This window comes from Mercenaria mercenaria, chromosome 2, assembly GCF_021730395.1.
Source record: "Mercenaria mercenaria strain notata chromosome 2, MADL_Memer_1, whole genome shotgun sequence".
Classification (NCBI taxonomy): Eukaryota; Metazoa; Mollusca; class Bivalvia; order Venerida; family Veneridae; genus Mercenaria; species Mercenaria mercenaria.
In genome coordinates, this window is record NC_069362.1 from 104,740,074 (window position 1) to 104,758,757 (window position 18,684).

The 18,684-nt window shown below is 34.2% G+C and overlaps 2 protein-coding genes across 3 annotated transcripts; one reads left to right on the top strand and one right to left on the bottom strand.

Annotated features, from left to right (window-relative positions):
* Positions 1 to 1,988: 1,988 nt before the first annotated feature.
* LOC123564784 (biogenesis of lysosome-related organelles complex 1 subunit 2-like) lies at positions 1,989 to 8,822 on the bottom strand. 2 transcript variants are annotated; one of them, XM_045358605.2, is made up of 5 exons: positions 8,712 to 8,822; positions 7,688 to 7,792; positions 6,898 to 7,017; positions 5,154 to 5,258; positions 1,989 to 4,220 (listed from the first exon to the last, which is right to left on the bottom strand). In XM_045358605.2, exons 1-5 carry the CDS (start codon positions 8,764 to 8,766, stop codon positions 4,189 to 4,191), a joined length of 417 nt encoding a protein of 138 aa, XP_045214540.2. In that variant the 5' UTR covers positions 8,767 to 8,822; the 3' UTR covers positions 1,989 to 4,188. The 2 variants fall into 2 exon arrangements, with proteins under 2 accessions (XP_045214540.2, XP_045214539.2); XM_045358604.2 differs by having other exon boundaries at positions 7,688 to 7,795; positions 8,712 to 8,806.
* Positions 8,823 to 8,919: 97 nt separating this feature from the next.
* On the top strand, positions 8,920 to 18,355 carry LOC123564783 (E3 ubiquitin-protein ligase RNF181-like). The gene is made up of 6 exons (XM_053537423.1): positions 8,920 to 9,096; positions 10,881 to 10,931; positions 11,181 to 11,269; positions 13,112 to 13,227; positions 14,832 to 14,906; positions 15,593 to 18,355. Exons 1-6 carry the CDS (start codon positions 9,017 to 9,019, stop codon positions 15,650 to 15,652), a joined length of 471 nt encoding a protein of 156 aa, XP_053393398.1. The 5' UTR covers positions 8,920 to 9,016; the 3' UTR covers positions 15,653 to 18,355.
* The last annotated feature ends 329 nt before the right edge of the window (positions 18,356 to 18,684 follow it).

Consider the following 18,684-nt stretch of genomic DNA (forward strand, 5'->3'; position numbering starts at 1 on the left):
TAGGTTCCCAACTTTGAATCACTTGCCTTTCTTCTGGGGGTTCAAGTGCAACTCGGGTTGTCATTTGAAGAGATTATCCAGATGGCTTGCAGAAGGTCAGCTCTTGTACTAAGGTGATCCCCTGTGCCTTGAAATAATGTCAAGAGGGAAAGCTTGTGTCTTCCTCTTCCATTAAAGCTTAAAATCGCCATATGACCAAAACAGTAGGTGGGACTTAAAATCCAAAACACAAAAAAATTTTTGTATACAGAAAAAAAAAGATAAACTGGTCCCAGTCTAGAATGATTATTTCATTACAGCTTTTAATCCATTACTAACAGCTGTAAAATGACATTCTTTGAACTTTCACATTCATTCCAAATGTCAGACACAAATTTACAATTATACAAGATCAAAGGCATCTACATTAATTAGCAGAATTATATGTAATATTCTACTGATCAAGGAAACAGTGAAAAAATAATGCAATGCCAACTGGGAATTTTTTATGAAAGGAAACAATTGCCTGTATTTCTGAAAGTTTTGCCTTCCATTTCATTTCCTTTCTAAATAAATATTATCTTGTAATAAACCTTGTTTTCTTTGGTTGCATTAATTTGTTCCTGTTGTAATCAGCTTTGCTAATGGTCAGCGTTGCTAATGGCTGCTACAGTTATGTTGCTGCTAATTCTTGTTCTGTTTTTAGCTCGACTATTCGTAGAATAGTAGAGCTATTGGACTCGCCCATGCGTCCGCGTCCCGATTTGATTAAGGTTTTGTATGTAAGCTGGTATATCAGTAACCACTTGTGGGAATGGATTGAAACTTCACACACCTATTCACTGTGATAAACTGACTTATACTGCACAGGTTCCATAACTCTATTTTGTTTTTTCACAAAATTATGCCCCTTTTTCGACTTAGAATTTTTTGGTTAAGGTTTTGTATGTAAGCTGGTATCTCAGTACTCACTAATGGGAATGGATTGAAACTTCATACACTTGTTCACTGTCATGATCTGACATGCACAAAGTAGGTCCCATAACTCTATTTTGCTTTTTTACAAAATTATGCCCCTTTTTCAACATAGAAATTTTTGGTTAAGTTTTTGTATGTAAGCTGGTATCTCAGTATCCACTAATAGGAAAGGATTAAAACTTCACACACTTGTTCACCGTCATGATAAGACATGCAGTGCAAAGGGTCAACAACTCAACTTCGCATTTTACAAAATTATGCCCCTTTTTCAACTTAGGAGTTTTTGGTTAAATTCTTATATGTAAGCTGGTATCTCAGTACCCACTTAAGGGAATGGATTGAAACTTCATACACTTGTCCACTGTCATGAGCTGATAAGCACTATGCAGGTTCCATAACCCTATTTTGCTTTTTTTACTAAATTATGCCCCTTTTTCGACTTTCTTATTCATTCAATCGACAAGGCTGTTGAATAGTCGAGCGTTGCTGTCCTCCAACAGCTCTTGTTTTTAAAGTACCTACCATATATTTTTAGTTGCTACTATTTCTGTCAATCTTGTATCCTCCATAGGAAACATCTATATCAGAGTTTATTTATAGCTGTCAATTTGTCAGCAGCTCCTGAAGTAACGTTACTGATTTTTGGTTTTGGAGGAAAGTTCAAGATATAGAAGAAAGTCCAATTACAGAAGCTTATCTAAAAGGAAGTCTGAATGTTAGTTAATTTTACTTGCACGTTGGAAGGGCCCTGGTTTTATTGTCTGGCCTCTTACTGCAGTGTTTGTCCTGTTTTTGGCAAGATTTTAGATTACTACTGTTAAATTATTATTTCAGGATAAAAATGTAGTAGCTAATTTTCAACTGGCTACTCTCGTCAAAATGGGTCTGACTAAGCCAAACTGCATTCCTCTAGGCTAGTCACATGATACAGGAAACAAAATAGGACCAGAGTCCCCCTTGAAAACATGGATTATAGCATTTGGACAAGAATTAAATAACATTATATTCAACATGTTACAAAAAACATAATGTCCTGTGAATAAAATTTAATTTAATGCATTGTAAATATTTACAATCACAAACAAGGAGCTGCGTTCAATAAATGCTTGATGCCCCCAGTGGCATCCTTGTCGATAGATTTTGCACCTAAGTCCAAAACGAGGTCAAGGTCAAACTGAGGTCAGGTGATGTTTGAAGATGAGGAATGGTCACAGTTTACATCTGTATTAGTATCAATTCATTCTTGTAAGGGGTGTTGATGCTAGATGAAACGGTCCCATTTGGTTAACCAAGAGATGGCCCATATAAAGCAACCTAAGCCCAAAATGAGGTCAAGGTCAAGGTGAAACTGAGGTCAGGTGATGTCTGAAGATGAGGAATGGTCACATCTGCATTAGTATCAAGTCATTCTAGTAAGGGGTATTGATGCTAGACGAAACAGTCCCATTTGGATAACCTCGTACGGAAGGACGAATGGACGGACTGACGAACGGACAATCACTATATGCCTCCTGCATCAGTAGATGCTGGGGGCATAAAAATCTCAATAAACACATCAATTCAGCACAACTATTTTAGGATCAAATATTCATAAAACTGAACATAATAAACACATGTTTACAAAATATATATTAAATAGGAGAAAATTGTGCAGGCAGACAAGTACTCAAACACAGGACCTTGAAAACCATTTCTATGTTCTATAGAAAACAAGGTAAATATAATGTAGACTAGGAGCATATGCAGTCAAGGGCAAAATAAGATCAGGAGAAATTTGCAGCACCTGGCTGAACCTGTCACTGTGAAATACCAGTACCTGTCTGATGTTTTACCATAATTTTCATCTCCAAATTTTTATAACAAAATTCTGTACTATCACAAATATATTCAGTATTTTTCTCTTCTGTGCTTCAAAATTTGGAAAAAACATACTATCTTCTATTGGGATTAAGGCCCCAAATTGACCTGAAAAAAAGCCCCACTGGCTGCTACTAATCACAACCCCAGACACTTAAGACTGGGTCCTTTAAACACAAGAGCTGACCCATTCCCATTTAAATACATATTTATCAAATATCTTTTAGCATTCAAGTAGTTCTGCATGTTCAGATAAAAAACATCTACAATACAGAATCTGATTAAACCCTGATCTTATAAAACATCTAAATATACTTAGAAAACTGGGTAAAAAAGTGTGCCTGATATCTTGCTAGACTGATTTGATATATGTGGACGAGTTTCCAGTATGTGTAAATCGCAATTTTGATATCATTTTGCAAAGAGAAATTTTCCACAACTTAGATTTTAACATTCATAAATAACAAATGGTCTACGATGTGGTGAAATGAAATGGGTAGATCTGTGTATCTCTTTTAAGATATCTGCCCATGGTTAAAGAGAGCTAAATATTTCAACTGATATTAAGACATTATTTTGAAATATTTGTGTCAAAATTTTTAATATCATTTTTATCTTTAGAAAGATAGTAACTTTGCTGTTTTAATAAATTTACTTACAGGTTGCAATTAATTCAAGAAGATTTTCCCCTATGTATGCTGAGTCCAAGCTTTATTCTAAGTTAAATGGATAAATGATGTTACCCCACTATTTCCAGTTTATCAAACACTATCTTAAAAATGAATTGAGTAAAGGTTTCTGTATATGATAAACCAATGAAATTTCTGTCTAAACTACAGCCTGTATTTCAGTAATGAATACAAAACTCTTCATTCAACTCCAATTGGACAGGGAAAAATATTCAATGGTGTGACTGTTTGTTTTAGATATGACGTTCCAAGCATTTTTAAAAAAGTTAACCATTTCAAACAAGATTTCAGGATCATTTTGGCTGATATTACAGTACAAATAGGTATATGTAAAACTTGATCTGCAATGACACATTTAGTTCTTGTGGATTTTGCCAGACCAGATAACACTTGGCGCAAGTGCCTTTTGGGACCTAGGCCTGTCAAAATCCACTCAAGCAAAATATTACATGTATAAATGAGTCACTTAATTGTTTGTAGAGTCACCTTTGATCTTTGTGAATTTTAAAGCAATCTTGTCTCTATTTTTATAACTTTAACAAAAATGGCCCTACATTGAACTGTCACTGTTTAACAACCTGTATGTTCTCAAGTATTTCAGATTTTACAAATAATTGCACTGGTCCCTTCTTTATGTAAGGAATATCTACACTTTGTTATTTCATCCAGTAAAGCTGTATAAAGATCATCTCTTCTCCAAGGATTTAAATTTGGCTTCTGAAATAGAGAAAATGTAGTTTAGACATGAACCACTTGAAACATTTCAATTCTCTCTAAAACTTTCATCGTACATAAAATACTATTAAAATTTCTGTTTTACTAAAGAAACTAAGGATTTATGCTATAATAACCTGCTGAAGCCTTAAGCTGTGTAGGACTACAACAATTAAGTCTGGTCAATTTTCAATGGTACCTTTGGTAAAGTGTATGACCATTTAATTGACCAATCGAATAATTAATTTTTTTTTGTTACAGAATGCAAGAAATAATTAACTGTCATTATTCCTGCTAACAAATCTGCATTTTTTCTTTTAACCCTTATCCTGCTAAATTTCTATAATGAACTTATCCATCTTTCAATTTGGACAGTACCATTAACTGTTAAAAGGAATGGTTACAAAAAGATACTGACTGAATGGCAAACTGCAGATCATGATCTGACTGCACGGATGTGCAGGCTGATCATGATCTACACTGGTCGCAAAGACAGAATCAATTGTGTCCAGCATGGTAAGGTAAGTGTAGTCCATCATAATTTGTCTACAGAGCTACCAGCAGACTGAGGTAGATTTAGAACTTCCAAGTTAATTTAAAATTAAAAATGTAACATAGATAAATAGTAACTTAATTCTAAAGTTTATGTTCATGTTTTATGCTAGTACAATGTATAATCAGCAACATTGGAAATCAGTCCCCATCTAGTCACAGGTACTTGCTGGAGTACCCAAGTTCATGGCATAATATTTTCTTAATAGTCACATGAAAAATTCCTGATTATACCTGAAACACTCCTTGCTATGATAAAGCTACAGTCTTACAACTAAAAACTTATGCCATATACCATCTGGTAACATGACTTCAGGACTTGCTCTGACACATTTCTATCCTCATTAGACCGTTAGAAAGCAGGAATGATAGAGATTAAATTACCTAATCTCTTGGAGTAAGCATCAAGTTTATAAGCAGCTTGTTCTAGCGAGGACACACTGTCTTCTATCTGGTCTACCTGGTCCAAGAATGGCTGCAAGTTTCTGTCTGTAATAATGATTTACAGTAATTGCAAAGAGTTGTCAAAGTTAATTTTCCTCAACATATTTTTTTAACCACATTCAGTACAAAAGTAACATTTTACGTAAGAAGTGTAATCTTTAAAGCCTTATGGAAAACATTTAAATCACTTTCATGAAAATGTAGCAAATGGCTAAGGTGGAGAATGGAAGAGTGACTCTTTGGACAATTTCTAACTCAAGCCAGGGGTCATAATTATCGTTACAGTCAGACAAGACTTACGTAACTTAGTTATTATATTACAACTTGTTAAAACAAATTAGAATTCTTTTTCAGAAATGATTGCAATGTGCATGCAAAACTATCTCAAATTTTCCAAGTAAAATAATGGCTATAATTTATATCAAGTGAGAGTTCTCTAATCTAGTTATGTTTGTTTACAGTATGTTTGATGAGGAGGATGCCTTGTGTGAAGTTTGAACTTTCAGTCCAATATATGTGCTAGTTGTTACTTAGATACAGCTCGACAGTTAGTTACACACAACACATTGACACAATATTTTAGTCACATAAGGCAAAATTTTCCTATCAAATTCAACCAAAGATAATATAACTTTGTTATGTAAGAAGGTTTGATGACTAGGAAGCCTTGCATGAAGTTTAAATTCAACATAATTATGTAGGCATTACCAAGATACAACTTGATACACATGTAGTTGCAAGCAAAGCTTAAAACAAAGTTTAAAAGAAAGTGTCACAATTTACATTAAATTCGTAATATAACATAACACAGCCTTTAATTGGCATGAACTTGCCTAACACATTCATAGACATTAAATTCAACAGTCAATTAACCTCGATTATTACAGTAGGTTTGAAGATTTAGAAGCATCGCTTGAAGTTTCAATCCAGTACGCATAGCTGTTACAGATATACAGCAACAAATTTCTAAGTAAAAAAATGCCATAATTTACATAAAATTCAATTCAACCAGTTATCTTAAACTTTTATATTTCAGTAGGTTTGCTGAGTGGGAAGCAAAGTGATAAATTTCAGTTCATATATAGCTGAATTCTGTTTAAACTGAAATTTCTGTTATTTCAAAACTGAATTTTTCTATGTTGAAAAGGGCAACAATAAACATTAAATTTAATCAAGAGTTCTCTAACTTAATTATTTCAGTAGGTCTGAGAAATCTTTTGAGAAGTTTCAGTCCAAAACATGCAATGTTAATTGCAGTGTGATCTTGCACACAGAACTTTAACCAAGCTGGGTCACCGATGGCAACACTAGAGTATTCAAGATACAAAAGTAATGACATCTCCAATAACTTTTCAATTGTATAAGCATTGCTATTACATCTAAACTTTCCTTTAAGTTCATGAGCACAAACATTTAAATTACAAAATCACTAGAAATGTCATTAGTGGATAGAAATCGAAGTCTGAGGTTTTGATAATTATTATACAAGCACAATTATACAGATACTGTCTTTATAAAGAAGAAACCCTGTTTTTATCTTCTACTGTGATCAAAGTACCTCCTTTTTTCTTGACACATATTAAAGTACATGTGCATATTTGTTTCAGACCCCCAATAAAGCAGTTAACTTTATGTACTTAAATTTAATTTTCATCAACTAGAACAAAAAGTCTACAGTACTCACATTTTTCATTTAGAGCCTGGAGGGCTGTGCCAATATCCGCTGCAGAATTTTTCATTTCTGAATATTTTGACACTGTAACTTTGTTCATCGTCTCTAACAACTTGTAATCCTCTACTGTACCTACAACCAAAAAAGGACATAGTAATTTCTTTGGGCACTGACAAATTTGTTTTCTTTTTGCATTTCTTTAATGCAGTCAGAACAGCTTCTAGACTTGCTAACATCCACATTGAAAACAAATTAAACAGCATAACAGATACATATAAATGGATTTACAATCTTTTTAGCTATTATCATAACTCATTTTTATAGTAATTTATGCAAACTTCCATGCAACAAATGACAGTAACTGTGAGAAAATCTAACATTTGTTACATGGACAAAGTATACTGTCTCTATTTTAACATGAAAAATACTGGTACTGACAACTCCAGTGGACTGTTGGTACTGTAAGACACTGGCTTTTTTAATCAGAGTGGCTCAGAATCAATGTACATGTCTTTACTACTAAGACTGGAGCAAGTTTAAATATTTCCCAGAACATCCCAGAAATAATTTGTGAAATGTGCAAATCACATATCTATTTTTATTTTTTTGTATTCATTTTAGTTAAACAAATATCACTCTGGGTTTTTTTTTGTCACTGACAGTATTATATTGCTGACATTCAGAGCAATACAGTCAGTCTTGGCTCTGCTCAGCTGACCATTATTCTCCTCATACTGACAATATTTACTGTTCAACTCTTGAGCAATGTAATATTTTTTATAACAGCTAGAAACTACAGTACCTTCCAATTCTCCTTTTAGATATTCAGCAGTTTTCTTGAAAGTTTCCCTGCACAGTTCAACAACATCCTGAGGAGGTTCATTCTGTTCCTTCTGTACACTACCCTCTTCTTACAAAAGAAAATACAATTGTACATTCAATGTTTTATAAGAGATTAAGACTGTCAAAAACATACTTTATTCATTTAATATAACAAGAAATTAAATCAGCTAAAGATCATATAAGCCAAATCAAGGGAAATTAAATATGTCTGGTTATGCTGAAATAGTAACAGTGGAAACTCCACAGTGGGCCCAACACTAAAAAAATTAAGAGTTGAAGGCTTGCTTTAATTGAGCCTGTTCATGGCTTGTTTGGACGAAAGCTGGTTTTCAAACCATTCACAGAGTAGCAGCCATTAGCATTGTTACTAGTAACTATTAAACCTATACATGTCAAGGGCCTGATAAAATAGGAATAAAGAGAATTGTGTCCTGGGGCACTTTCCTGGAAAAAGCTTTGATTTCATGAAGACTGTCTTTGGTGTTTCTGGAGCAATTTTCACAGTCAGTTCACACCTGCGACATACACAATGATAAATGGTAATTTAGCTAAAATATTTCAGCTCAGAGATGTCATCAGTTTCTCACGAGAGACTGTGCAAGATGTTGTGGTTTGATACTGGTTATAGTTGATTAAATCGAATGGGGTTTCACCATAACTTAATGGATGCGACCATCAGAAAATAAAAACAGCGTCAGGTAGTCAGAACTTTTTGGTAATGGTAATTTTTAAAATATGTTGAACTTGCAACAAAATATATTTAATGATCCAGATATATGGTCAGTGTGGTTTAAAAGGCTAAAACTACTGGATAAAATTTAGCAGGGGAGGAGCCTGGCCTCCAACTTCTAAACGTCTGTGATGTGACAGTATCAGTAAACTCTTCATCTCGTCCGCAACGAGGGAAATTTCAAGCCTCAGTAGAACTAACTGTTTTAATCCACTTTCATATGCAATTTCACACGTGCCACATCAAAACTTACCCGATTCCTGTGTATTTTCTCTGCCGGAATTTACTTCCTGGTTTTTGTCGGCCATTTTATCTACCGCTTACAACAATTAAAATTTACCTTATAGTTAATTAAATCTACTTTTTACGAAAGAATAATGAGACGCTCTATTAAGAAGAGTTAAAACTGATTTAACTGGTAAAATATCCCTTTCTAAAATACTCATTTTCTAAGAATAATTATTTGCTTAAGCGATATTTCAAAGTGAAAGTAGACTTTTTTTGCAAGTCATCAACAACAGACAGTTTTTAAGCTCTGTGTCGTACCATATTCTGAGTATGGCTTCTTACTTTGATGAACATGATTGTGAACCTCTAGCAGATGGACAACAACCGAATCATCTACTTCATATGGCTAGGTAACTTATATTTTTAATCCATTAACAATAACTGTCAGAATCTCACATAGATCTACTCGACATTACAGAATCAGTACAGTACTGATTTTATGGATGAGGCGCAATTTTTGTGAACAGTTGTTAAAAGTGAGAGATAGACCTTACGTGAAAAATTAAATGAAATAAATAGAGGATATTTGTTTCTTTTGAGTAAATATGGAAAATTTCTCACTTTGAGGTGAGATATTCTATATTCATGAAAAACAAACAAATTTTCTTTTTATTTTATGCTTAATTACGTTGAGATATGCATTTTGCAACAAATTTTAATCTCAGCGGGGGAAACAGACGCACGTAAACCGACATGACATCAGACGTGTTGTGACGTTAGAAAGACGCACAAGACAAAGTTGAAACTGTTCCTTTTTATTTCATTTTTTGCTGCATAACGTTATGAATTCTCATTAAGTAAAATAATTTGAATCGAGAAATATACTATAAAGAAACAAAGTTCGACTCAATTTTCACCCTTTTTAAGCAAATATTTTAAATTTATACCAATGTACAAGTAGATCGGCATTTACAGGAGCGATATGCAGTGAGTGGTATGGATTATATCTCACTGATAAAACACAGTATTTCATCAGTTAGCATAAAATAAAAAACTATATTGCTATATACTGGAGTGTAAATCAGGAGTATAAGGCAATGTAGTCAAAATAATTCAACGTCAGATTGTTTTGTATTTGTGACGGGCAATCTAAACGTCAAAACTTTGAAGGACCAAAATAAATGGAAAATAAATCACAACATACAGTCTTGTAAAGTTATTGGTTTTATCGCTTGCGCATATTGCGTGTAGACACAGTAAACATTAATCGCGCCCCGTACATACATAGTTTATATACAGAATAAATCAAATTCTTGGAAATTTATTTGAAAATTTTTAATTAATCAATGGGGAAATTGAATCCCTTACGATCATTAAGTTTTATTTGAATTTATAGCCAATTCGTGAATGATCGGCATTTAAACCTGTAGCATGTAAAGCGTCGGAAGCGATGAAAATTCCATCGGAAATTGCTTCCATTATTTTGGTCTTTCGAGTGTTTGACGCAAGTGGGGATATTGCCCATATGAAAAAATGTAATTTGCACTATCATTGGATCAAGTTTGCCCTTTATCAGCAGTGACTTTAGTCACTAACCATCTGGCCATTGAGGCCTCCTACATCACCCCTGAATGTTCATATCACAAATAGGTACATAGGGAGCATGATACAGAGCAAGGGCTAAGTGGGGAGGGTCAATATGAGGGCTGTTCATAAATAATATAGACTTTTTCTCTAGCTTGCACTACTTTAATGAAGCAAAACAAGAAAAACACTATCATATTTTACAATCTTTCTACTAATTGCACTGCAGATTTGACATTTACTTTCGCCTCCAACCCCAGAATGATGCCATAATTTTGGTGCATGCCGCCTGGATGTGTTGCTGCACTTCTGTGTATTTTCAGGCAGACACATGGACTATTGGCTCAAACATTAACGGTGGAATTCAGTTCATGACAGATGAAAAGGTGACTGCACTGGTTAAGCGTATCTATGGTTATTAAAACGTACTACGCGCTTCGCCTATTTTCAAAAATGTTGCAAAAATATATGACAAAATTACACAAAGATTGCGAATTACAAATCATAATTATATTTCATATTGCACTATATACAATAGATGGCTTTTGACAGCAAAAGTCTGTGCCCTCCTATTATGCTACTCACAAAATGTTTTACATGAATATTTCAGACTGTTGTTAGACAGTGGTTTAGCTGCAGACTGGGAACTAGAATATGACAGGTAAAATACTAACTTTGTTTTAATAATGATAGACTAAAGTAAAGTATGTTTTATTATGGGAAACTTAAGATCCTCACTTTTTGTGCATTTGTATTGAAGCTTTTTATTTTAGACTGTTAAGTTTGTTTTGACCACTTTTCATAAATATTTCTGGTGTAAGATAGTATAGAGAGAGCTAATTGTATCTTCATATGAAGACACTGCAGTATTTTGCTATATGTATAATTTAAGAAACCTGATACATTTTAGAGTATTTGGTGGAGAGAGAAAAGTTCCCCCAGCATCAAAAGAAGTTGTGAATAATCTACCAACCAGCCTTATCACACCAGCAGAAGCAGGTACACAATCATAAAAATATATTGGTTACGCCTTAAGTGCTTTACGATACGATACGATATGATTTTATTGCAATACAAGGCCTCCGGCCTAAAATACAAATAACATTACTTCAGATTTAAGGTAACATTATAAACAAACATACATTAAAACAATACTTCTAGGTAAATGTAAATGCATGTTATTACATTAGGCGCAGTTTTGCTAACCTTTGTAATACAAAATATATCACAAAACATTTTGATACAAAACATAGTTACATTTCATGATTGTGCAAGTTACAAGTTACTGTCTCTAAGTTCAAACGCATTGACCAGAAATCTTACCAAAGAGAAAACACTATCAATTCTAACGTCAAGACATTATAGTTATATAAACAAATGTTCACACGCAACTGCTGTAATCCATTCATTTCTAAAGTATCTAGCTCGCAATTCGTTATACAGCGGACAAACTTGCCCTTGCATTAAGCTTAGCAAGTAGGGCACTAGACTTCCAGTCATTAGGTCGTATATTCAAATCCTGACGCTCTTGTCATGATTGATTGAAGATGTATATGTATAAGGTCGTTCATCTCCATTTGTCTTCCACCTCTGCTTTAAGTTGTCTGTTATTATGCCTGTAAATACACAGTATATGGGAGTCATATTGAAGTCACACATGTTGTTCTGTCCATCCATCTACTCGTAATCTGTTTCTACCCCATTACTATCTTCAAAACTGCTAGGAAGATTTTCATAGATTTTGCATCAATTATTAACTTAACAAAATGATGTGCAAAGTGAACAACTAGGGTCTCTAGGTCCAAGGTCATGGTCACACATTCAGAGTAAATACCAAGTAGCTTAACATTCATAAACTAGCATCATTTGTTTACCTATGATGATGACTTACAGAGTATATCTCCCAGATCTCTAAGTCCAAAGTCAAAGTCACATCAGGAGGTCAAGGATCAGAAAGCTTAAATTTATGTCTGCTCCATATTTTCCAAACTGTTTGGAAGATGTACAGCCCAGGTCACAAAGAAATCAAGTGGCTTTAACCCATACCCTGCTAAATTTCTATAATGAACTTGTCCTTCTTTCAATTTGAACAGTACCATTAACTGTTCAAAGGGGTACTTACCAAAGAGATACAGACTGAATAGCAAACAGTGCAGATCTTGATCTTGTGTCCAGCTTGATAAGGGTTAATCTGTGTCTGCTGCATATCTTCAATACCACAGGAAAGATTTTCATAAAATAAGCATCTCTTATTAACCAAGATTACATGCAGAGTGTACAACCCAGGTCACTAGGTTCAAGGTCAAGGTCACATAGGCACAGCATTTTACTTTCCCTGTATGTAAGTTGCATCTGGGGGTATTAATCACTTTTAGTGATAGCTGTAGTTTGCTCAAAAGTATTAATTCTAAAAGTACTGGGTAGGTGTAAGTGTCTGCTATAGTTGTTATGCCGCAAAAATGTTTTAAACCCATATGAAATTATCAAATCAACAGTAATAGGTCTTTATGTAAATTAAAATAGGAACATAAAATACCAAATTAATAATAATGTAAAATTCAAATGATATCCAATTACTATTACTTTACAATAGGATTTGCTCTCCACAAGTCTGGAGGCAATAGGATGAAATAACGCAAAATCAGAAGGCTATATGTGTAACTGTCATAAGCTGTCTATAGCATGTATAATATTATACATTAAGGTAGGGTACATGGCTTATAATTATTAGCATTCTGCTTTATTGTCTTTTTCCTTATGGTCTGGTATACCAGTGACCAAATCTAGGTACTTCAACAGTATGTGGTTAGACATTTGACATCTGTATTTTTGTAATTTCAGCATTAGAGAAGAAATGTCCAGTGTGTATAGGATTGTTTGATGAAGAGGATGAAGTAAAGCAGTTGCCTTGTTTACATAGGTTCCATACAAATTGTATCATTCCATGGTTACAGAGGGTAAGTTTATACAGATTCCAAATAAATTGTATTTTCCTGTGGTTACAGAGGGTAAAATCATATATATTCGATACTACCGGTAGTTGGTTGTGGTGAGTAGGTTAAGATTTTCCATAGAAATGATGGTTACAGGGAGTCAAATTCTATTCCAGTTTTATAGCACATGTACCATGGTTTAAGAAGAAGATGGGTTAGCAGCCTCCATAACAGCTGTATTGTACTGTTGTTGAAAAAAGTATAGATTCCATGCAAATTATAATACATTCTTGTTACATAACATTGGTTCTCATAAATTCCATACATACTGTATTAGACCATGTTTACTGAGGGTAGGTTCCCATGGATTCCATACATAATGTACTATACCATGTTTACAGAGGGTAGGTTCCCATGGATTCCATACATGAAGTACTATACCATGGTTACATGGATCCCGTACATGATGTACTATACCATAGTTACATGGATCCCATACATGATGTACTATACCATGTTTACTGAGGGTAGGTTCCCATGGATTCCATACATGAAGTACTATACCATGGTTACATGGATCCCATACATGATGTACTATACCATAGTTACATGGATCCCATACATGATGTACTATACCATGGTTACATGGATACCATACATGATGTACTATACCATGTTTACAGAGGGTAGGTTCCCATGGATTCCATACATGATGTACTATACCATGGTTACATGGATCCCATACATGACGTACTATACCATGGTTACATGGATCCCATACATGATGTACTATACCATGGTTACATGGATCCCATACATGATGTACTATACCATTGTTACAAAGGGTAGGTTCCCATGGATCCCATACATGATGTACTATACCATGGTTACAGAGGATAGGTTCCCATGGATTCCATACATACTGTTATCATACCATGGTTACAGAGGGTAGGTTCCCATGGATTCAGTATAATTTGGTAACAGAGGGTAGATTCCCATGAATTTCCCTGCATACTGTGTTATAACATGGTAACAGAAGGCAGGTTCCCATTGATTCCCTACATACTATATTATAACAAGGTTACAGAGGGGAGGTTTCCATGAATTCCATACAAACTGTGTTATACTATGGTTACAGAAGGCAGGTGCCCATGAATTCCATACAAACTGTATTATACCATGGTTGCAGAGGGTAGGTTTCCATGGATTCCCTACATACTTTGCTGTATCTAGTATCATTCCTTAAACAGTGGTAACTTGGTAACTCTCGAGTCTTGCTCAAACCCAGTTGCCACAAACTCCGGTACACATTGAGGGTTAGGGAGAGTTTCGTACATAGAAAGAGAATACTGGGTTATGTATGATAGGAACAGAGTACTCAAATGGAGTGATAGTTTAAGCATTGTTATCAGAGATAATTTTCATTATTTTTTTAACAAAGATATTTACAGAATGTAATAACATGTTTTTATAATAGATAGAAGGAAGATAGAATTTTGTTCATGTTCACTTTCAGAATAAGTTTTCACAAGTTTTTGTGATAATGCTTTATTATGGTTTTATCTATATCAGAATTTTGTATAAACAGATTTCAGATATGATTTATGACCTCATCTTTATCTTTGTAGGTAAACTCATGTCCATTATGTAGACATGAACTTCCCACAGATGATCCAGACTATGAAAACTACAGAAAACACAAGGTAATGTAGAAATTACATTTTGTGTAGTTTTTTCCAGTCATGAAAGGTCATGGCACTGGATGAACATCAAAATGTCAAACAAAAATAAAATGAATAGCAGCATATATCAAAATTATAAAAGACCACAAATCAAATTCATTTTACTTGATGTTTTATGAATATATTATGATATAAAATCAAGCTAAACTTTTTCTATTTTACTTCACATTTCTGTTGTGAGACTAACACTCTTGGGAGCTTTTCTGCTTATGTCACAGAGGACTAAAGTAACTTTTCAAATAAGTACTGCCTTCACATTATTTAAATGCTTAATACTGAGATAGCTGACACAGGTCTGGAGGTGTGCCTCTTTAAATTGATAGTACCTACCTGAAAGTGTGCCTTTTTAAATTGATCTCGCCTTTCTGGAGGAGTTCTCCTTTAATTTCACCACACCTTTCTGGAGGTGTGCCTCTTTAATTTGACCACACCTATCTTGGGATGTGCCCCTTTCATTTGACAACATCTACATAATTATGTTAATATTGAAATATGCTTTAATATTTATTTTTTTTTAAAGCAGAAGAAACATTGTCTGAGGATGTAACCATGTACCCATCCTGGAACTCTTCCTTCCACTGTTTCTCAGTGTAGAATCCCTAGAATTGACAGCATGACTTTAAATCCATTCTTTTATTTTTACACAGGCTAGAGCGAAACAGCGTGAATATGAATTGGACACTTTACACAACTCGATGTTTGGATGATATTACAGCCAACACAGATCTTGGATGATTTTCGAACATTTTAATGTGCAATTAAATGCATTTATTGCATAAAAGGATTTGAATTGTTCAAAATGGTTGTTACTTTATAACTTTATTTTTAGATTATTTTACATGTCAGTGTTAAGAGGAGATTTTTAAACATAATATTTTAGTTTAAATATGTCTCCTTGTTCATTATTTACTGATGTTGAAATACTTTTGCTGAAAACAGTTTAACACTGAAAAGAGAAAGCTTCCACCAGACACGTTCATTACCGTGATGACAATGGCATTTTTATCAGGATTTTTGTGCCCCCCCCCCCCCCACCCCCCCATGAGTGGTGGGGGCATATAGATTTGGTCTTGTCCGTGCATCTGTGCGTCCGTCCGTCTGTCCGTCAGAAGTTCGTGACACGCCTAGCTCAAAAAGTATTTGATATAAATTCATGAAACCTTGCATGAGTCTTTATCATGATATGAACTTGCGCACCTCCTATTTTTCGTCTGGCTTCGCCCCCTATTTTTAGAGTTATGGCCCCTGAAATAGTCAAAAATACACGTTATCACCTTGTGACGCGCCTAGCTCAAAAACTATTTGATATAGATTCATGAAACCTTGCATGTGTATTAATCATAATATGAACTTGCGCACCTTCTATTTTTCATTTTGGGTCTGCCCCCTATTTTCAGAGTTATGGCCCCTGAAATAGTCAAAAATGCACATTTTCACCTTGTGACACTCCTAGCTCAAAAAGTATTTCATATAAATTGATGAAACCTTGCATGAGTCTTTATCATGATATGAACTTGCGCACCTCCTATTTTTCATCTGGCTCCGCCCACTATTTTTAGAGTTATGGCCCCTGAAATAGTCAAAAATGCACATTTTCACCTTGTGACACCCCTAGCTAAAAAAGTATTTCATATAAATTGATGAAACCTTGCATGAGTCTATATCAAGATATGAACTTGCGTACCTCCTATTTTTCGTCTGGCTATGCCCCCTATTTTTAGAGTTATGGCCCCTGAAATAGTCAAAAATGCACATTTTCACCTTGTGACGCGCCTAGCTCAAAAAGTATTTAATATAAATGGTTGAAAACTTGCATAAGTCTTTATCATGATATAAACTTGCACACCTCTAATTTTTTGGCAGGTTCCACCCCTATTTTTAAAGTTATGGCCCCTGAAATAGTAAAAAAATGCACTTTTTCACCTAATTATGTGCCTAGCTCAAAAAGTATTAGATGTAAATTCAGGAAACCTTGCAGGAGTCTTTATCATGATGTGGCCTTGCACTCTTGGCATTCTTCTTGAGAATCTTACTCTTATTACAGAGTTATGGCCCTTGAAATAGCCAGAATAGTGGATTTTTTGTTTGTGATGCTCATAGCTCAAAAAGTATAGGGCCTAGAATAATGAACCCTTTTCATAAAATGTTTGTTGAGGCTATACCCCATTAAGACTGCAAACATTTGAATTATTGCCCCTTATTTGTGACTAATGTACCTGTGGGGGGCACACCCTGTGTCCTACAGACACATTCTAGTTTTATATTATGTTTGATTCAACTTTTCCATACCAAGGTTTGTCTTTGATTCCTCTTTAAATAGAAGACAATTGCTATGATTTAATATATTGTTATTCTAAAATTTTCCAAATATGGCAGTAGTAACATGTTAAATTTTTTTAAGTATTTTGATTACTTTTGAATTCTTTTTGCCCTCAAAAGATTTTCTGTTTTAGGTATCAGCCATTTTGGATATAAAAAAGTTAAAACATTTCAGTTTTGGTTTTATGTATTAATGGTTTGTTATAAAACTTACATGATTTTCAGGATATCTTAGTTACAGTGGAACTTTGCTTGATTGAGCATCAGTATCTTTAGCACTCAGGGCTCACTTAATAATTTATGTGGTACCAAGCCATTTTCCATATAATTTTCTATGTTTTGATCACTTTAGACCCGGGATAGCTTAAGAGTTTGGCTCATTCTATTGCACCTTCAGGTAATCTGTATTTTATTGTAGTATATCTATAAATTAAAGGAACGTTTTCATTGAAAAAATTTGCAAAATTTTCAAAAATTACGATTTCTAAAAAATGTTTGGGCAAGCATTTTACATAGAAAGATGGAAAGTACATTTTTTTTTCTTAAATTGATTTTGTGAAAGACATCTTCAAAACCATGGGGACCGTTATAATGATGTAAAAAGTAGATCTGGATCTTGCCAAATTAGGCTAAAATTAACGAAAACCCTGTTGATTGGGCAAACACTGAGTTACTGGGCTCTAAATTGATGTGTCATCGGTGTTCATGCAATTTTCATGAACCTTTGATCACCATCATGTCGCCATGATGTCTTTCAAGTCAAGGAGTCATTATTTTTGTGTCTTTATGTTTTGATTTAGGTTTGCATTGAGGTATGTAGTAATAGCAATGTTACAAAACAAAGAAATTCTAAGAAAACCTATACAGATATCGTCTTCGTTTTCTGTGGTTGATCTTAATATTTGGAATGAATGAATGTTTTTTTTCCAGATAAACATTGCATGGTTTGTAAAGATATTCCATGTATGAGGCTTTTTCAAAAACAACGTTTCATAAAATATGCAATGTTATCTCAAATGCAGGCATTGTTTTTTACCATCTATTATTTCAGATACAGTGTATTTAATGGAAATAAAAGGATTTATTATTTTGGAGTGTGTAGTTTTTGTTTTTGTCCAATACCAGACGCAAAGAAACGGGTATGCGTTTAATAAGGGTGACTGGAAATAATTACTGATGTACTGGTGTAGGTAGTTGATAGGGAATTTATTGCAAGCATCTATTGCTACATTCAAAAAGTTCTTAACCGTACCATTTCAATACTTCAGAATGTACGTATGGTCTTTCAGACGTATTCTACAGGAACCTTACTACTACAGACAATTCAAATTATGCTTTAAGCAGCTTACTGACGTAAACACAAATGTACTCAATTTTGGGTGTCGCTGCCTTACAATTTTAACATGGGACATGCAACCGC